Below are 22,308 nucleotides of genomic sequence, written 5' to 3' on the forward strand. Positions count from 1 at the left end.
TTAATCTACCTCTCACTCTGATTCTATAAGGTTGGCACAGAATGAGGGTGGAGGCAAACTTTTCAAGCAGAAAAATGTTGTTTTCATCTTAGCAGTAATTTGTAAAGTATCTCTGATGCTGCTGTGAAGTTAATGTTTTTTTACCAAAAGTGAGTGGATTCATCTTTAAACATATTTGTTCACATCCCATTTATTACTGATTATTGATCAAGTGTTCCATTTGAGGAATTTGGAAGACATCTAGTTTTGTTATGGTGTTTAGAAAATATAATGTAACACTTTAGTTTAGGGACCAATTCTTACTATTAACTAGTTGCTTGTTAACATGCATATTACTAGCACATTGGCTGTTCATTAGTGTTTATAAAGCCCATATTAATGCCTTATTGTGCACGATCATATTTTAGATACTTTAATACTACCCCATGCCTAAACTTAACTACTACCTTAATAAATGTTAATAAGCAGCAAATTAGGAGTTTATTGGAAAAAGTCATAATTAATAGTTAATATTAATTATGAGGAAAACATTCCAGCATTTTTCTCCATGTAGTGGACTTCAATGGTGCTCAACAGATTGAAGGTCGCTAGATAAGACCCTTAATCCTCCGCTGGGATCGTTTAGAGCCCTTTGAAGATGCATTGAAACTTCATTTTTAACCTTCAATCCGTTGAGCCCCATTTAAGTCCACTATATGGAGAAAAATTCTGGAATGTTTTCCTCAAAAAAGTAATTTCTTTGCGACTAAAGAAAGAATGACATGAATATCTTGGATGACAGGACATATTTCAACTGATCTCTACCCACAAACTGCATGCAATGATTTGTAAAAAAGTCATGTGTTTGGAGATATTACGAACTCTTTAAACATCCGTTAACAAAGGCCAGAGACGCTGAAGACGAACGCAAAGAGGAAAAAAATACTGTAGCAGGCAGAGCAAGATCACGGTTCACAAAGTGTGAAATATTAGAAATATTATCCTAAATATTGAAACGGGTTTTATTTTAATGTATCTCTGAGGGGAACTGATTGTTTTAAGAAATGTTTACATGCCGTTTTCTTTTCATTTGCCTCTGTATGATACATTTAAAGTTGCATTCATAAGCAAGGCGCTTTGTTTACAGCGGTAAACGGGAAATGCTGTATCATTATTCCATAAGCGCCACCTGCTGGCAGAGACTGAATTTGCGTTCATTCAGTCCGTCTGCTGTTTTTCCCTAAAGCCAAAGGCCGTTAAAGGGACCTTGCTAAAGCATTGTTTCATTTGTAATAAAATAATAATAATAAAATAATTTTTAAACAAATTGTCACAAACTGTTTTGGATTACTCTTTTGTCTTGCCTTCTCATACCTGTTTGCCATTGTCTGACCCTGCCTGTTATATGACCATGTCTCTGTCGATGTCCCTTAATAAAAGCTCGCATTTGGATCCACCCGCTTCACGCATCTTTGTCGTTTGTGATCTCTTTGTCTGGAGTTTGTCACACAAAGGGCATTTTGCTGGAATGTCAAGTGCAGGTGTTGGTGATGAAATGAGATTTTGCAGGGTGGGATGTTTGATTTACAATTCCTGTCACACACAAATAAAAGAGCTCTAAGTCTTTGTGACGCCACACTGACAGGCATCTGAGAATGGCTCGATTTGAAAAAGGGGATATTATTTTTACAGATTAATTAAAAACCACTGCATGGATTTTTATCATTATAGGGTCGATTTGTACATACACTGCCAACACACATTCATGTTCAAACAACATGTAAAAGTGAACTTAGCATCCGATGACCCCTTTAACACTATCGGTTAAGTTTAGAGTCAGGTTTAGTGTATGTTATTTTTAAATGCATTAGAGCATTAACCCTTAAAGGATTACTCCACTTCCAAAATAAAAATTTCCTGATAATTTACTCACCTTTTGAGGAAAACATTCCAGGATTTTTCTCCATGTAGTGCACTTCAGTGGTGCTCAACAGATTGAAGGTCGCTAGATAAGACCCTTATTCCTCGGCTGGGATCGTTTAGAGCCCTTTGAAGATGCATTGAAACTGCATTTTTAACCTTCAATCCGTTGAGCACCATTTAAGTCCACTATATGGAGAAAAATTCTGGAATGTTTTCCTCAAAAAAGTAATTTCTTTGCGACTAAAGAAAGAATGACATGAATGACTTGGATGACATGGGGGTGAGTAAATTATCAGGAAATTTTTATTCTGGAACTGGAGTAATCCTTTAAGTTTCACTCACCAGACATGTAATTTCCAAACTGCTGCGATTCATGCAATAAACAACATAATAAAACAATACCAGCATGTTCAGCTGAACATGCTTAAATTGCAACTCACAGCACATTTCATTTTGAAAGTGTCGCAAAACAAATAAGAAACAATGTAATATTTTGTAACAGTATACCCACAGACGTTGGGATGCGTATGGAATAAATTTAAATCATCAAAGTCTTCAATCCTGGTCCTGTAGATCCACTGTATTGCAGAATTGATCGCCAACCCTAATCAAACACACCTGAACCAATTAATTGAGATGTTTAAGATGACTTGAAAATTCCAGGCATGTGTGTTGCAGCAGGCTAAAACTAAACTGGTGAGTCTGCAGGAGCAGGGCTGAAGACATATGTTATAGATCAGTGCTTCCAAAACCTGTCCTGGCTGCTCCCAGCAGTACACATTTTGAATGACTCCTTCAAGTGATTCAATTTATCAGCTCATTAGTGGAGACTGCAAGGCCTAAACTGGATGTGTCCAATAAGGGAGATTGCTCTGCTCTAGTAGAGAAAAGGATTAAGTAAGAAAAAGATCATAAATGTTTTCTTTTCAGATGTTAACTGAGTGTAATTACATAGAGAAAAGACATAATATGATGAAAAGAAGTAAATTAAGAACATAAGGAATAAGATTTTCTGTCAACTGAGCATGGTGACAACACCTCTTAGTTTCTCATATCCTGCAATTTTCTCTTCTTTACTCCTTTCATTCTCTTTATATTCTTTTCATTCCTCCATCCCCTCTTCCTTCCATCTCTCTCTTTTCTCTCTCATCTGTAGGGTCTTTCTGTTTAATCCAGATTTCTGCTGTAATCCCTTCATTTTATGTAAAGATCAGCCATCGCACACAGAGGCTTAAAACACCCTCTGCAGATGTGGTGAATCTGCTCTCTGTAAAATTCTCACACCACAGCTTCTTTTCTGTATGCTCACTCTTGTGTTCTGTATCATTCTCTATACTAATTGTCCTGTGTATGTGCATATGCATGACTAAGCTTTAGAGGCAAATTTTCTGGGAGCAGAGTAGTAAAATGAATCATGCAACATGATTTACTAATGCTTGCACACGTCAAATTACTGGTTTTTGCCCCATTATTTAACGTCCAAAAAAGCATGTCTTAAAGAAGGTGTGTAGCGGTGTTGGTAATGTAAGGAGCACGCAATAACGAATAATTTAAATAACAGTCTTTTAATAAATCCACAGAGATTCAGAGAAACTCAGAGAAAATGCAGAAAAACCAACATGCAACATTAAGCAATACAGGATGAAGAAACTGAAGAGAACCCAGGGCATAAATGAACAGAGACAAACAAGATAATTGATAAACACAGATGGAAATGAATGAACTAATCAGGATAACTCAGGTAATCTAGGTCAAATGAACAAAAGAGAGGAGAACAGAAATCACAAAGGGAAATCACAGGGAAAACACAACCACAAGTCCTTAACTGTTACAGTTCGCCCCCCTCCCGGAAGGCATGTCCTCGTGTCTAAAGATGTCCGACAGAGGAGGGTGGGCAGGGGTTCTGGGGGAGGGGCAGAAACAAAACATATCTAAAGGAGTCCATGGGGGAGTGGAGAGTGGGAGGAGCCAAAGAAAAGCCAGGAGCAGGAGGAGCCAAGTGTTGGTCCAAAGACCAGCCAGGACAAGTGGAGGGAAGAGCCAGAGTGGAGGATTGGCAGACGATATCCTGGGGACGAGCAATGGAGAAGGAGCCGCTGGATGTGGAGCCGAGCAGACAGAGAGCAAGAGCAACACAGAGGATACCGGAAGACCGCAGCGGAGCTGGAGCGACTGAGGACAAAGGCAGAGCTGGAGAGAAGGAGGAGCCTGACAGAGCCAGAGGGACAGAGGGATGAAGCAAAGCCAGAGGAGTGGAATCTCGAGGTTGGTGGATGGTCGACAACTGACCGAGGTGGAGCCGGAGGGATGAGGGAGCCCAGTGGAGCCAGTGGGATGACGGGCCATGGTGGAGCCGAGGGAGCTAGGAGCCAAGGCGGAGCCGATGGGTCGATGTTCTGAGGTGGAGTCCAGGACTCTGAGGCTGGAGGCGGAGACAGGGGATCCTCATGCCTAGGTGGAGCTGAAGACTGGAAGTCCCAAGGCAGATCAGAGCTCCCAGATGGCGCTGACCAAGGGTGAGCTGAGGGACTGACAGGTACCAGCGGAGACAGGGCTGAGGAACTGGCTGGCATAAGAGGAGGCGGGAGAAGGAGGCTGGGTGGGAGCTTAAGAGTCACAGGGAGCTTAGGAGACACAGGAGAGCTGGATGGAACCAGTGGAGACTCAGGAGACACAGGAGAATTGGTTATTACCTCCCCAAATGAGTCTATTAAATCCTCTTTAAATATGTCCATAGGTTTCTCAAAGTCCAGTGGCCAGGTGCAGCTCACCCTCAGCGGCAGGAGTGTGGGTGGGGCTTCCCTTTGAGCCCTCGATCTCCATGAGCACTCCCTCAGGCACATGCGGTGTTGCTGGCTCATGCACCTCGTCAGATGACTCTTGATGCTCAGGCTCCGGGACGATGATTGGCTCAGTCGTGGGTTTTGTATCCCACGCGCTGGCTTACGTATCCCAGCAGGCTTAGGCTCTCCGTCTGCAGTTGAGTCAGGCACAGGAGAAGCTCAGAGAAAACACAGCAAAACCAACATTAAACAGAGACAAACGAGATAATTAATAAACACAGGTAGAAACTAATTAACTAATCAGGGCAACTCAGGAAAACTAGGTCAAAGGAACAAAAGACAGGAAATCAGAAACAGGGAAAAACACAATAAAAAGTCCTAAAAACTGTTATAAGGTGGTTGTCAGGCATTCACCACAGTTACCTACTTTAGCCGTGTCACCTGAGGCAAGCCACACCCGTTCTCACTCACCTGAGTTCTAATCGTTATCACCTGGTTCCAATTAGCTCCACCCTTTATAAGCCTCACGCCACCATTGCTTCATTGTCTGGTCTACCGTTCACACCTGCATGATAGCTCCAGACCTCTCCTCGCTCCTTTGTATCCATAGACCGGCTGCTCACCAGGATAACCCGAACTATTCTCCCAATGAACTCTGCATCCACTTCCATTGACACGGACATTCAGATAAGCTTGCTCATTACTCCATTTGACCATTCTCATCATTTGCTCCAACTGTTCATTAAAACCCTGTTTGTTTGCACTCTACTAAAGTCTCTGGTCTGCTCACTGCGTCACCGTGATGAAATGAGCACCAGTTCACCTGTTTCACCCGACCCCATTATGGAATCAGTGAATGCCTCTACAACCTACCCCAACGCCGCCGTCTGTCTCAGGAAGTCCCATGGCCTTGCCGACAACATTCTCCGGGGAAGCGGCTGAGTGTAGCGGCTTTTTACTCCAAGTAAGTCTATATATCCAGATGCAACCATCACAGTTCACCACCGAAGACGCCAAGGTGGCATTTCTCATCTCACTCCTCTCTGGTAAGGCCCTACAATGGGCAAAAGCAATCTGGAACAATAATAATGAAATAATCCATTCGTTTGAACGATTTTCCAGTAATTTCTCTAAAGTTTTCAGCACGGCTACAGGTGCACTTTCCACCTCCGATCAACTCTTCCGTCTCTGACAAGGCACTTCTTCGGTGACGGATTACATCATTTAATTCCGCACGCTGGTGGCGGCTAGTGGTTGGAATGAGACGGCACTCCTCAGCGCATTCCGACAGGGACTGAATCCGGAGATTCGCTCTGCGATGGCTTTGTATGATGACTTCATTGGACTTGAATCATTTCTACAACGTACCACCAGGGTTTCCCAATGATTAGCCGCTTGCCAGCCACCTGTAACCGCTCCTCAGTCTGCGACATACTACAAGTTGGTTTATTTCACAAGGAGGAATTACAGTTTCTGGTACTGGAGGAGACCACCGTCAGCATCATCCTGGGACGCCCATGGCAAAGTGAGCACAATCCTGATCTCCACTGGGACCCCTGTGACGTCATTTGTTGGAGTGACCAATGTTACGACCAATGTCTCCAAGACTTACCACTTCTGAACACTCTGTCGGTACCCCTAGCGTCCACCCACATCGAAAGTCCCGAACCTGAGCACTCCCCTGAGATCCCAGAAGAATATGTGGCGTTCCAGGATGTATTTAGTAAGCAGGCAGCCACCCGTCTTCCCCCCCATAGGCCATGGGACTGTGCCATCGAACTGCTGCCTGGAGCTCAACTCCCCAAAGGTAAAATTTACCCGCTGTCCATCCCGGAGCGCCAGGTGATGGAGGAATACATTGCTGAAGCCCTTCATCAAGGATTCATACGACCATCTACCTCACCAGCCGCTTCGAATTTCTTCTTTGTGGCAAGAAGGATGGAGGTCTTCGGCCGTGTATTGACTACCGCCAACTTAACTCACAGATCCAACAACAGCCTTACCCACTTCCCCTGGTCCCCGCAGCACTCGAGGAACTCCAAGGGGCTAAAATCTTCTCTAAATTGGACCTGCAGAGTGCATATAACCTCATTCGCATCCATGAAGGAGATGAGTGGAAGACAGCGTTCATCACCCCCACCGGCCACTACGAATATCGGGTCATGCCATACGGTCTCTCCATCAGTCCAGCTGTCTTCCAGACCTTCATGAATGAGGTGTTCCGGGAGTATCTCCATCGCTTCGTTGTCTCTACATTGACAATATTCTCATCTACTCCCGGAATGAGGCCGAACATCGCCAACACGTCCAGCTGGTCCTACACAAGCTCCGGGAACACCAGCTTTACCTCAAGCTAAAGAAGTGTGAGTTCCACCAGCCCTCGGTACAGTTCCTCGGATATGTAATAAGTGCCGAGGGAGTACAGATGGACCAGGGGAAGATTCAAGCCATCCAGGATTGGCCTGTCCCAGGCACAGTGAAAGAGTTACAATGCTTTCTGGGATTTGCAAACTTCTATTGTCGGTTCATCAGGAACTACAGCATCATCACGGCCCCATTGACCTCCCTCCTGCGGGGTAATGCTAAACATCTCGCCTGGAACCCGCCGCCCACAAAGCTTTCCACCAGCTAAAGACCATCTTCCACCAGCTAAAGACCAAACCCCGAGCACCCCTTCTGCCTCCACCACTGGGATCGCAGCGGTGCAACGCCTGTGCCTACTACCCGCCGAACAAAACTACCCATCAAGTTGGCTCTGGAGGAGTGGCATCATTGGCTAGAGGGAGCCTCTCATCAGTTCACCATCATAACCGACCACAAGAATCTCCAATACCTACGAGAAGCCAAACGTTTAAACCCCCGACAGGCCCGATGGGCACCCTTCTTCACCAGGTTTAACTTCAAGATCACATACCGACCAGGAACGAAGAATATCAAGGCTGATGCTCTCTCCCGTCTATATTCCACCGACACACCCCTGGAACCAGAGAACATTCTACCCTCCGACGTCATCCTGCATCCCATCACCTGGGACATAGAAGATAACATCCGTCACGCCACCCTCCAGGAGCCTGCTCCGCCGGAATGTCCAGATGGTAAAACCTACATCCCACGCTCCCAACGTCAGTACCTTCTGGGTAAAGTTCACGAATCTCCGGGCTCTGGACACCCAGGTAGCAGACGGACCCTCTCGCTTCTTCAAGCTCGGTACTGGTGGCCCAGTATGCACCGGGACACCACCAGGTACATCCAGAGTTGCTCAGTCTGTGCCATGTCTAACACTCCCCGTCATCTGCCTACAGGAAAACTGGTTCCACTCCCCATACCACAGAGGCCCTGGTCCCACATAGGAGTGGACTTTGTCACAGATCTCCCAACTTCAGAAGGACAAACCTGCATTCTGGTAACAGTAAACAGATTCTCTAAGGCATGCAAACTCATTCCGTTACCTGGACTCCCCACAGCTATGGAAATTGCCGAACATCTATTTCACCATGTTTTCCGTAATTATGGTTTGCCAGAAGAGATTGTGTCGGACCGGGGACCTCAATTCATCTCACACGTCTGGAAAGCTTTCTTTAAATTACTTGGTGTATCCGTTAATCTGTCATCTGGTTATCATCCACAGACAAACGGCCAGACTGAGAGGAAAATCCAAGAGCTTGGACGTTACCTCCGGTCATACTGCCAGGAAGATCAACGCAGCTGGAGCAGGTTCCTCCCATGGGCTGAGTACTCACAGAATTCCCTCCGCCATGACACCACCGGCTTAACACCTTTCCAGTGTGTACCCGGTTATCAGCCTCCGCTGTTTCCCTGGATGGAGGAACCCTCAAATGTTCCAGCTGTCAACCACTGGTTCCGAGCCAGTGAGAGTGTGTGGGACTCAACTCACCATCAAGTCCAGAGAGCCATCAAACGTCACAAGAGGTTTGCAGATGCTCGTAGGAGATAGAATCTGCAATACCAACCCGGAGATCAGGTCTGGCTCTCCACCCGTGACCTGCGACTGCCCTGCCGCAAGCTGAGTCTCCGCTATATTGGTCCGTTCAAGATCCTGAGACAGATAAATGAAGTGACATACCAGCTCCAGCTCCCACCCAGGTACCGCATTCACCCCACTTTCCACGTATCACTCCTCAAACCATGCTTTCCTTCTGCCACAGAAACCACCGGAGCTGGAGCTGAACCCCCTCCTCCCGAAGTCCTGGAGCAACCTTCAATATACCGATAAACGATATTTTGAACCGATATGTGTCTAGTGTAAAAATGAAATTTGTCATAATTAATAATAACAAGAGCTCTGACAAGAACTTTCTTTGAATGCTTTCAAACATATCTTTAATTCTGAGAACTGTTAATAATAACAATATTAAATAAACATCAATATTAATAATAACAATAATGACATAAAAAAGTGCAGGGAGCCCCCAGCAGCATTCTGTAAACAATTGTAAAACTTAAATAAGTAAACAGCAAGTAGCAACAAATAACAAAAAATAAATGTAATAGCTCCCTGACGTTTTATAAGCTAATAAAGAATTAGTAGTCCCAATCTAGCAGCACCAGGTTGTGGTGCAGGAAGCAGAGCTGCTCGCTCTGTCACATTTTCTGCTCGCTCTGTCACATTTTTTGTCAACACAGTATCTTAGGAAAAGCTGAAAACAAAAATTACATTTGCCATTTAAAATTATAAGCAAAAGAACAAATCCGTTGGCTTGTAGCCATGACGAAATTAAATAACTTTTAACGAAAAAATGTCCCGACGTCGATTTCAGCGTCTCTCCCACAAAGGAAAATATATATAAATACAACAACAAGTAGTAATAGACTAAATGATAGATGTCGGTTTCTTAACAGTAAACTGACCATTTTCTAGTCCAAGCTGAACGTCCTTCAAGGACAGCGCATCCACACTTTGCTCTGCCATGTGCCATCCTCTGTCTGTACAGCCCGCTCTGATGACCGTTATGCAAATCCTGTGTGCACAGACCTTGCCAATAAAATGCGCCGCAGTCCATGCGTGCATAACAGTCATGAGCGCAGGCCGTACAGGTGCTCTATAAGAATGAGTAAAGCCAAAGACTAAAGGACAGACATGCTGTTCAGAAAGGACGTCGGGAAAAGGAAATTATTACACCGCCTGCTCCCGTCCAAATTACACCAGAGTTACCGACCGCTACAGCGTTTTGTTTGTAAATTTATTCCCGCGTCGCAAAAAATCTGGTCGAGTCCCGCGGGAATGCAGACCTCTAGTATACGGTCCTACTTTTGATTAATTCATCCAAACTTTGATGACTCATCCAAACTTTGAAAAATTCCATGGCATTTAGTGTTAACAGTATACAGTACATTCCATTTATATGACTGGATTCCGCGATTCCGTCCATGTTTTCCGCATCCGGGAAATCAAGATAACATTGAGGTGTTTTTGCAACTTCACCGTAAAGGATTGTGAATTACTAAAACACAATCAACTTCTGCTGCTGACTTACCTTTGAGAGACAAGTGATTACTGCCGCACGCTGCATGCAGCTCCAGCAAGCACGTTCTGTCTGTGTCTTCACTTCCTTCAGCCTTGGAGTTGATTGGTCGGACTCGTGACTTCCAACAAATCTGATGCGCGGTGGGCGGAGACCGCTCTAGGGCACAGAGTGGTGAGCTCTGACAGGCTGCTTCGGAGCCAAAGAGCGCATTTCAAAAATAAATTATTTTTATCGGCAAATCGGTTTTGAAAATAACCGATTCCGATAATCGTGAAAATGCTTAATATCGGCGCCAATAATCGGTAGGGCCGATAATCGGTCGACCTCTAGTCGGGAGCCACCCAGTGGAGGAAGGGGTGATGTCAGGCATTCACCACAGTCACCTACTCCAGCCGTGCCACCTGAGGCAAGCCACACCCGCTCTGACTCACCTGAGTTCTAATCGTTATCACCTGGTTCCAATTAGCTCCACCCTTTATAAGCCTCACGCCACCATTGCTTTATTGTCTGGTCTACCGTTCACACCCGCATGATAGCTCCAGACCTCTCCTTGCTCCTTTGGATCCATAGACTGGCTGCTCACCAGGATAACCCGAACTATTCTCCCAACGAACTCTCTTCATCCACTTCCATTGACACGGACATTCAGATAAGCTTGCTCATAACTCCATTTGACCATTCTCATCATTTGCTCCAATTGTTCAATAAAACCCTGTTTGTTTGCACTCTACTACAGCCTCTGGTCTGCTCACTTTACTGTGACAGTGGTAATTTGCGCTGCTCTTGATAGATTGCATTGGTCAATGAAATGATCTGGCTGTGTCTGTATTCTTTAATGTAAATCACTAGCAGAATTTTCCCCTTCCATTGGTGCTTTTATGGTATTGCGCTTTAACACTAATTTGCCTTGTTTAGCAAATCTGGCCCTAAATTGTGTCCACAAGCCAGTGGATTTGCTATAGCCAACCCCTCCTTGTGGTCACCAAAGCAAACAAAAAGCTGCTGGGATATACACTGGTGAGTGCAGTTAACACAAATCTACAAAACCTTTACAGATTTGGCATTAAAAATGTAGGGACAGTCTATATTATGTTTGTGTTCATTAACTGTATTCGTTTTTTTAATTGTGAGAGATGGCAGTAGATGTATGGCCTGGGTTAGGTATGATAGAAAAATCAATGTACAGCATGCCTTTTAGGAGCCGTCCTGGATCTACATAGTTTAATCATGACGACTTCCTGAATATTTTTAACATTTTAATAGTATGACAATGTTAATATTTAGCTTGGCACACTAGATTGGCTACACATGCTGCTGCAGAGCAAGTATGTACTTGCTACTGCCAGTAGATACAAATATACGCTGCTATGAGCATGTTAGATATGCTGCTGCTGCATGAATAGACATTTATAAGCCCCGTAGAAGATCTAGACAGGTGGAACTGGGGGAGGTGGAGGGTTACAGAGAAACTCTGATAGCTCTGCAGGACCAGTTTACAAGGAACACTGAACCAGTCTGTTGAAATGTTGAGCAAGCAAGCTCACTGATTGCAGAATAAGCTAGGCATGACTGCATTCTGTATGACTGTTTTGAACTTAAAATTTAGATTTTGATTTTATCATGCTCACTGTGTTCCCTATCAAAAGCTACACTGCACTGTAAGCTTGCTTTCTTTTTGTGCTCTCATTAAGATCATGGGGTTCATGTGTCGATCTGGCTGAGGGGCAAGAGGTGGGTCCTTCCCTTTCTCTTGTGCTCTCACCATTCCTAAAGTGCACTGCAGTGACACATCCTTTCTTGCTTCTGCTGAGAAGTAAACAGACAGTGCTTTCTCTGACTGCTCCCCTGGTGAAGATAAAACATATGAGGAAATGCCTGCGGTGGTGACTCGTGTGGTGGCTGTATTGAAACTAGAGTGGCCACAGGAGCAAACGACCCCCAAGCACTCCAAACTGGATGACAAGTTTCTGCCAAGGGAAGTACATCATCACCCCATGCCGCCCTCAGGCTTATTTGACGAATCCATTTATACTGTTGTCAGTTGGTTCCTGGAGGGATTCCAGTCCTGACTGGGGAGTGGCTCACTATTTTTAGCAGCCCAAAAGAAAATTGGACCTAGGAACAGCTAAAAAGTAAACGGAAACTAATTTTGACAAAAAAAAAAAAAAAAAATATATATATATATATATATATATTATATAAAAAATCCTCAGACTGGCATGTCCAGGACCGTGGAGGTGTGCTCCCTCATGGAGATTAGGGGCTTCCTCCTAGCTCCCTCAGGGGATCACTGTACATTCTCCGTTGCCTCCGGTGTTTTGGGGGGCAGCAGTCTCCAGCGAAATGTTACATGTTTAGCCATCGGGCCAGGAGAAGGAGAAAGACAAGAACAAGAGACTCAATCAGGAAACAAGGTGCTGCCTTTGTTCTCTTAATGAGATCTCTTTTCCAAATTAGTGAGTTTTATTATTTTATTGCAAGGTGTTTGATTTTGTTCTCTGATGTAGCAAGAAACTGTTTTATACAAGCCAAAAAACAAAAATAAAAGTCGCAAAAGAATGGCATGACCTTGACTGGTGAAAGCCTTTGGAGGTGCTTATTTTGCTTTACAGATTTATCCATGGCATTGTCCTAGTGTTTTGTTGTTCATAAAACTGCTTTTGGTTGACCACGACAAATGAATGATGTGGTTGTTGTCATTTATTATCCAGGTTTGTGCAACTGGCATGTGTCAGGTTCTGTGTAGAGAGAGGACCCAAGAGCAGATAGAGGCTGAACAGTCTTGAGCCAAACTCCACTCAGCTGGGCAGAGGACCAAGGGCGAGTCAGGGTCAAGTGTGGATCAAAACAAGATTGACAGTCCAAACCAGAGGGAGATAATCCCAAGATCAAGGTTAGTAGCAGGGGTCAATACCCGGAAAGCAGTCCACTTGAGTGACCAGATCTGAAGATAATCCAAAATCAAATACCAGGATGAAGCAGAAGATCCAACCATGGAGAGAAGAAAGGATTCCACCAGCGAAACTGGGAAAAGACATTAGCCGTGTCTCATTTCTGAGGCTGCGTCCTCCGGAGGTCGCATTGCTAGGCTGTATGCATCATCAAGGATGTTTTATTCAAGAAAAGTAACCATAAAAAATTTACTGTTACTCCTTGTGAGGTGTAAAATACTGTAATTTCTGGAGGATGGCATTGGGGATGTGCAGATATAGAACAAGTAACAATGAAAGAAAACAGGTGATGATCCAATGAGCAACCAATTCCAAATCAGCTGCATGCTGTTGCTACATGGAGAAGAGAAAACTAAGTCAAGGACCTGAAGCCAGGTCCTGACAGCATGCAATTCTGCACTCTTAACGACTGGTGTTGCCATTGGATGAGGATTAAGCAGCTTTCACACTTGCACTTTTGTTTTTTGTTTATTTAATGTTATAATTCGCTTCATTTGGATAATATAAATGATTTTTTTTTAACTCAGGTGCAGACTCTGGTATGTTTTGTTTCTGATGTGAACACAATCGTGGTTTTTAGATTTCTGGTCATTTTTAGTGGAAATTATTGCCTTGTCTTTGTGTTACAGACTTAGGAAAACACATCAAGTGCTTTCAGTACCACACACATCTCTCAAATAATGATTAGAAACACTAGTGCAGGGGTGGCGAACATCAGTCCTAACAAGGACCAAGAACAAGCTAATCAAGGTCTGAGGGGTTACTAGGAAGCTACAGGCAGGTGAGTTTTTATTAGGATTGGAAATGAACTTTGCAGGGCTGCAGCTCTCCAGGATGGGAGTGGCTACCCCTGCATTAGTGTGTTTTTTTTTTTTTTTTTTTGATGCACAGATGCCGATTGGCCTACGCAGTTGCCAAGAAGCTCCTTTTACCAACGAGAAACCTTTTGGCACACCCCTGCCTTTCAAACCTGCCCATTACTTTGACCCATTACACATTTCCTTGACAAGACTGGCATACACATCTGCTTTGTCACTAACTCTCTGTCAGAATCAAGTTATTTTACTTTGATAAGCATTGAGAGAGTTTTTTGTGCTGTCTTTGTGCTTTTATGTTGTGCTGTAGGCTTTTCATTTCTGTTCCTGTTTCCCCTGATTGCCTGCACCTGTGTTTTGTTAGGTTATAGAGGGTATGCATTGACGTCACTTTCCCACCAGGACACGCCCCCCTCAGCCGGACAGAGTGGCAAAAGAGCCTTCAGAATATATTTAATAGGGAAGATGCGAAAACACGAGTAAAACAATCGATAATCATTTTAAACTAAAGGCTGCTGAACTCGATATAGTGTTCCTAACAACTTAACAAATGTCCAGTGGCCAATGGATATTGATGCAGCCAGAAATCGTGTTTTCTAACACTTATATGTGTCTGATTTTGACGTCCGGGAAAATAAATAAACCAAATTTGCCTGTGAACTCACTTTGTAAACACAAAATAGGTTGGTCTAAACCCCGGTGATCACTTATATCAATGTTATATATATCGTCATATCATCCAGCTGAAAAACGTATTTAAATACATCCAGTTATGCAGAATTTAAGATGGTAAATGGTTTTGCTGCCTGGAGACCTTTTTTTTTTTTTTTTTGAATTGCAGCGATTAATTTGCTTCTTTTTTCAGTAGCTTTCAGCAGTCTGTAAAAATATACCTCAGGTTTCTTGTCAAATCTATTTGTACAGTCAATCGCAAAGCTCGTTCTGCTTTCAGAGGTGTTTTGTGTGTTCTGTCACAGCATTCACACTGAAACCAATGCTGTCACTCAGTCTTTTTGCTACTCAGTGGGTGGAGCCGCAGCCACTCCAGCTGACGGTAGCGTCACAGGCTATTACCCCTGTTAGAATCCACCTTAATTCTTCAACGCAGCAGTGAGACTATAGGCAGGACTTCTAGTTCATTAGCCAGTATAGGGAAATAACAAGACAAATAACAAAGTGCAGTAAAACTATTTGCACTACAAACCAGCGTGTTTATAATTAAGATAATAATTTATCTTAATAATAATTTGGTAAGACACATCAATTTGCAATATCAACCAGCAAAACGAGCTATTTTGTACAGATAAAAATAGCTGGACGTGGATGAAAAGGACACTCTTACAGGAAAAATAAGGTGGATATGTAGCCCTTGTTTCTTTGTTTTTGTTTTTTTCTATTTAATGAACAATGCATTTAGATCCTGCACTCTCCTGTCTCTTAGTTCACCTCATGTGATGTTTGTGTTTGTGAGATGAAATTGAAATGAAACTTACATTTAAAGAGTATGCATACTTAACAGTCATTAAATAACATTCTAATTTGTTTTGCATCCATGTTTTGTTTATCTATACTTTGTTTACAAGGGATAATCTACATTCAGTTGTTCAGTAGAATCTACAATGCGAGATTCATTAAATACTGTAAAAATATTTGCCTGCAGAATTCCTTTATTCACAAACCAGAATATGAAATTAATTTTGTTGCTGCTTCTCTAATGGGCAGCTGCAGTGTCTTATTTTTTCAGCAGGTGGCAGTGTATTGTACTCTTAAGTTTGTGTGTGTGTTTTAGGTGACCATTCTACGAGGAAAGAACGGCTTTGGCTTCACCATCTGCTCTGACTCGCCTGTTCGTATACAAGCAGTCGATCCAGGCAAGAACTGCTCTGTGTCTGGTGTGTGTGCTTGCATTTTGCCAGAGGATACTGCTGAATTGACGGCTTGGCATGTGCAATATTTTTTGGTTCATTAAGCATTTTGGTCAAATATGGGTCACTGTGTGTGTGTTATGCCACATGACTCACAACTGAGTAACACTCACTGTTATGCCACTATTTAAAGTCTCAGAATGTGTAATGAATGCAGTCACATAAATTGTGTATGAGTGTGTTTGTGTGTCTGTCAGGCCACATGAGTCACAGCTGATTAACACTCACTGTTATGTTATTATGTATATTATTTATATTGTGTGTGTGTTCTCTCAGGTGGTCCAGCGGATCAGGCCGGTTTGCAGCAGTTGGACACTGTGTTGCAGTTAAACGGTCAACCTGTCAAACATTGGAAGTGTGTAGATCTTGCGCATGCTATTAGGTACATATAACACTCTTTATATTCAGAAAACAGACCAGTATTTTATTTTATATATACACAGTATATATAAAGTATATTTTATATACACACCCCTCACATTTCAGGAGTCATTTTAGTATATCTTCTCAAGGGACAATACAATAGAAATGAAACTTGGATATATTTTAGAATAGTCAATGTGCAGCTTGTATAGCAGTGTATATTTACTGTCCCCTGTAACTCAACATACAGCTATTATTGTCAAAACAGCTGGCAACAAAAGTGAGTACACCCTAAGTGAACTGTCAGAACTGTGTCCAAAGTGTCAATATTTTGTTTCAAACCATTGTTATCTAGCATTGCCTTAATCATTCTGTGCACCTTCCACTTGAGGATGCCCCATAGGTGCTCAATAGGGTTCAGGTCAGATCACCTTCACCTGCACCTTCCTCAGCAAGGCAATTGTCATCTTGGTGGTGTGTTTGGGGTCATTATCATGTTGGAAAACTGCCGTTCGGCCCAGTTTCTGAAGGGAAGGCATCATGTTCTGCTTCAGAAATGTACAGTACATAATGGAATCCATGTTTCCCTCAATGAACCACAGCTCCAGTACCAGCAGCACTCATTCAGCCCCAGACCATGATGCTACCACCACCATGCTTGACTGTAGGAGAGACACAATTTTCTTGGTACTCCTCACCACACATGCTGGACACCAGCCAAACAAGTTTATCTTAGTCTCATCAGACCATAGGACATAGTTCCAGTAATCCAAGCTCTTGGGAAGGTTGTCTTCAGCAAACTGTTTGCGGGCTTTCTTGTAAGCCAGCTTCAAAAGAGGGTTCCTTGTCGGATGATGCCAATGAAAACCGACTTGTTGCAGTGTGCAGCGTTTGGTCTGAGCACTGACAAGCTGACTTTCTACTTCTGCAACCTCTAAAGCAATGCTGGCAGCACTCATGCATCTGTTTTTTGAAGCCAGGCTTTGCACCTGACGCACAGAATGAGTACTCAACTTCGTTGATCGACCCTTCCAAAGCCTATTCCGAATGAAACCCATCTTGGAAAACCTCTGTATGACCCTGGCCACAGTACTGTAACTCAGTTTCAGGTTGTTACCGAACCTCTTATAGCCTAGGCCATCGTTGTGTAGAGCAACAATTCTAATTCTCAAATCTTCAGCGAGTTCTTTGCCATGAGGTGCCTTGTTGAACATCCAGTGGTCAGTATAAGAGTAATTGTACACAAAGCACTGAATTTTAACTGCTCTAATACAAGATACACAACTTTGTATGGTCCTGTCAAGCAGACAAAAACATGACCATGATGAAAAGGACATGTGGCTTTGCATGGTTAAATGATGTGTACTCACTTTTGTTGCCAGCTATTTTGACAATAATGGCTGTATGTTGAGTTATTTTCAGGGGACAGTAAATATACACTGCTATACAAGCTGCACATTGACTACTGTTTGATTTCAATTATTATCTGTTTAGATGAATATGTTAATATGTGCTAATGTAAATAAACAACAAAAAAGACAGCGGTGAGATAACAGCAGTTAACGAAGCATCTGAGCGATGTGGATTCCTGCACCTGCTTTACAAGTTGGCAGTCCACGTCACGTTTATTTATACAATGCTTTAAACAATAGATTGTTTCAAAGCAAGCAGCTTTACAGTATTACAGCTTTGTCAGTGTTACTTTAAATTTGACTTATAACTTCAATTTCTACTAGTCAGCTCCTCTTTATGTTTGCTTCTCTTTCTACTGTTGTTCTTTTATCTTTTACTCTCTCCAGAAACAGTCTTAGTGAGATCACAGTGGTAGTTTGGCGTACAGGACCCTCTGTTAAGACCAGCTTTGAGGGGTTGATCCATCATCCTTCATACAAGCCCGCCAACCATGACGCTACAGTTTCTCCTTCTAAAGCCAAGCGGGGGGACAAAACGCCACCTCTTCCACCTCTGCCTGCACACCTCCGCACCAGCCGTAGGATTGTAGTCAACAGCTCAGAGGGAGTGGGTGGTGGAGGGAGTGGAGCAGGAATCCTCTGGGGAGAACGGAGGACTGGAGTAGAAGGCAAGACTAGCACTCAGACGCTTAGAGGGACACGTGTGAAAGCATCAAACGGGGACGATTATATCATCCTGTCACCTATTAACCCTGGAAGCCAGGTAGAGCAAAGAATTGTTCACCATTAAGGAATCTCATGGCTGCTTAATGCCTCAATAAGATGTCACGAATGTAATCAAAGATTTCCATGTGTTATGCATAATTGTCTACTATGTGAAAAAATGTTAAAAGTTCTCAAAACTAAGTAAGCTGCCTTGCTCTTTATTGCCTGCCTTCTTCCTATAGGCAGGGATGGGCAAGTTTAGCTCCATTCCTAATCAGACATACCTGAAAGATCTAACCAAAGTCATCAGGGTTACTTGACAATTACAGGGGTTTTTATATGGATATTGACATTTTTATGTTATTTTTATTTTATGTTATATTATGAAATGTAAGTGTTATTTGTATAATTTATCTTGTCCTGTATGCTACTCTCAGGGCCCTAGACTAACTTTTACCCACCATTTACAATTATTCTAATTCTTATTTTTGCTTGATGATATAATGAATGGATGGTTAATTTTTTAAACAACAGATTCAGCTGATCTGCATATCCCTGCACACTTATATAAGCTTATAATCACTTGTGCTTTTAAGCCATATCCACGCTAAAAAGAATAATGTTAACTGACATCCGGACATGACTCTCCGCAATCTCTGATGAAATTGTTGGGTGTTTGAATGCCTACTGGATCTTTGGACACAAGTTTACAGGGGTTCACCACGTTTAAGAAATTTCTAATCGTAAAAATCTAATTATTTACATTTTTAATATATTGTTTTTGTTATAATGTACTGATTCAAATTGGTAATTAATAATAATTCTTATTTTAATACTTGGTGTGCATCCCTTGACATGCTCTTGCATATAAACAGGCAGCAAATCTGGTGCTGGCGCGGACGGAGCAGGCACGGGCACTTCAGGCACAATCATCAAACATATTTCAAAGGAAGCCTGCACCACGGTCCTTACAGTCTTTACTGGGTGATTTGAGCGAATAGTTGCATTTATTCACATACGATTTAATTAGAAATGGTGGCCTGTCATGATTTTGGCTAATACAGGACACTACTGAATGATGTGCATCAGAGGGGATTTAGAAGTGGGTATACTCAAAGCCGACTGATAAAAAAAAAAATGGTTATATGCAGGTTCTGCACTACATCACTGCATATTACCCTACTCAACAGCATTAACACAGGCGTAACTCCCTTCAAACTTTATCTGGAATGTCACCTTTTCTGTCACAACTTATCGAACAAGCGAACAGACAGACACACACACACACACACACACACACACACACACACATGTCTGGTTTATTATCCTTGTGGGGACTCTCCATAGGTGCAATGGTTTTTATACTCTCCACACTGTATTTTCTATCCCCTTACCCTAACCCTACCCCTAAACCCAACCCTTACAGAAAACTTTCTGCATTTTTACTTTCTCAAAAAAACTCATTCTGTATGATTTATAAGCTTTTGTACCCATGGGGACCTCAATTTAGGTCCCCACAGTGACACTAGTCCCCATGAGTCTGTGTGTATTCAGGTTTAGGTCCCCACAAGGATATAAAAACAAGTCCACACACACACACAAATTAAATTGTTTGCCTGATGAAAAAAGTATTTAAAACGGGTTCACATTTTAGAAAATGTAGTTAATATTTGCGTCATTATTGATTAATCTCATCCACCCGCAACCTACCCGCAAAAAATAATCAGAATGCATTTTTTTTTTTTTTTATTACCCGACCCTCCCGACCCACGGATGTAACCGCCATCTGCGCATCACTAATTGCCGGCCACGGTCTTCCCACACTCCCTTCACTATCTCTGACTAGACCACGATATGGGCCTAACGTGTGTCTGTTGAACCACAGTCGCGGAGACATTTTTTTTTTTTTTTTTTGCCCTCGAACACCTAGTCGCACCATTCAGAAATTAGGTTGCACCAAATTGGTCGCACTCGACAGCCCTGTACTCTGGATTATTTATGTATTTATTTATTTAAAACAAAGCAGTAGACTTCACATTTGTTCTTAAATTTGAATTATATAATTTTTGGTGACTTGTTGAAAAGCTTTATAACTACTACAGGAAACCTTTACTAAATCCATTCATAGCACAACACCACACATATTCCATTCGAAGATTCAAAGTATTTTTCTATAACGTCTACAGAAGTGACCATAAGGCCTAATAAAAACACTGCACATGTAGACAACACACGTTAACAGTTTACACCATTCACATTGTCTGCTTAACCAGTGCTGTTATATATCAAAAATTCAATTATGTTAGAGCAATGAGCCTTTTTGCCATGCTCTATGTGCTAGAAACCAACACTGTCTTTTGCAATGAACTTATGATGCAAAAAATCTAGAAAAAAATATAAAATAAAAAATATACAGAAATAAAAGTGAATGGGTGCATAAACGGTACTTTCTGGATTTACATGCAGATTAAATAGGTCACATTATTTAACAGTTCATGGCTACAGTTTTGGTTACCATTCTGAATAGATTGTTTACGGTTTATATGTAAATGTGGTCCACCTCCTCATCTAAATGACACTTGACAACAATCAGGTCGTAATTATTTTAAATTACAAACACCCTACAACCATTTTATAATTAATCACTATAAATGAAAGTGCTGCCAGTGTAAAAGCACCTTTACATGCTTTTTATGGGTATGTTGTGAAAAAACTTACTGTACTAAGTAGTGAGAAAATGCCAGAGTATATCTTAACCCTTTAACTGCCACCCCCATTTTTGAACATAGACGTAAAAGTGCACTATCCAAACTTAAATTGTTATAATGAACAACAAATACATTTTCTAATATGAATTTGAAGTACCATTTTGATGGTAATGCAATGTCAGATTTTAAAATGTGTTGGATGAATTTTGAGGTTTTAAACTTTCAACTGATATGTAATTTATAATAATTTTTAAAACATGACAGGGAAAAAGGCAACAAAAATTACTTAGTTGACTCAGTTATGATGTAGATTTTTGAGGTGCACTCTTGTCATAAATTAATCTATTACTGTTCCTACATAATTTGTAACAAAAAAACAATGTTAAAATATCTATTTAGGAGTCTTATACCTTTCCAACGATATATAATTTGTCATGGTTAGAATAGGATTTAATTGTAATATAGTGAAGTAAACTTAAGCATCCCTCTAAGGGGACGGGGTAACAGTTAAAAAGTTACAGTGTAATTTGTCTCTGTGTCCTCACTTATTGACTGTTCTAAATTTTCAGGTATTGGGCTCTGACTATGGAGACAACCACAGAACATTAGGTAAGTTTCCTAATAGCATCCTAATGCATTTTCTATTCATGGTGTATTGCAGTGGTTAAGGGTTAGGGTTTGGAAAGTTGGGGCCCATACAAAAAAAAAAAAAAAAAAAAAAAAAAAAAAAATGGTGCAAGTCATGATTTTGCTGTATGCGTCTAAGGGGCACATTTTACAATACCAATACTTGCAATGCCAAAACATAAAACTGTATTCAGTCTGCCGTATCACATGGCCAACTTCATTAAAAGGAAAACTTGGGAAGAGAGGGAGGACAGGTCCATGCTTTAGACCTTGGCAGAAATATAGGTGGATTTCGGTACACAAAATAGTTTAATAAAACTAGTTTTAACCTCTCTGGCTGTGAAAGCACAGCAATAGTGAATGGGAAGGAACACATGCTTGCACCTCAGTGACCATTTGTGGGCCAGAGCATCTATGTCTAACAGAGCCACAATTAGAGACTACCAGAGAAAGTCTGTTGTCTCTGGGGAAGTAAACAGGGTCACCTCTGCTTATTTAAATACGTCCCAAATCCTCAGAACCTTCTAAGGATGAAGTCTTTATCCCCTACAGAAAGAAAATGTGGTCCAAAATAGGATGCAATCTGAACAGGCAGCAAAGCTGTGAATCAGAATTTGTGGCAAACAAATTC

The 22,308-nt window shown here is 42.1% G+C and overlaps 1 protein-coding gene across 2 annotated transcripts in view; it reads left to right on the top strand.

Moving 5' to 3' along the window:
- The window catches only part of rgs3a (regulator of G protein signaling 3a), a 161,245-nt gene that overhangs the window by 14,743 nt on the left and 124,194 nt on the right, over positions 1-22,308 (top strand). Inside the window, exons 3-6 of one of the 2 annotated variants that reach the window (XM_051110231.1) lie at positions 15,727-15,808; positions 16,139-16,244; positions 18,025-18,400; positions 21,620-21,659. In XM_051110231.1, coding sequence (XP_050966188.1) covers positions 15,727-15,808; positions 16,139-16,244; positions 18,025-18,400; positions 21,620-21,659 — 604 coding nt within the window. Of the gene's footprint in view, positions 1-15,726; positions 15,809-16,138; positions 16,245-18,024; positions 18,401-19,261; positions 19,327-21,619; positions 21,660-22,308 lie in introns of those variants that run through there. The other variant, XM_051110233.1, reaches the window with a different exon arrangement.

This window comes from Labeo rohita, chromosome 5 (genome assembly GCF_022985175.1).
Source record: "Labeo rohita strain BAU-BD-2019 chromosome 5, IGBB_LRoh.1.0, whole genome shotgun sequence".
NCBI lineage: Eukaryota > Metazoa > Chordata > Actinopteri > Cypriniformes > Cyprinidae > Labeo > Labeo rohita.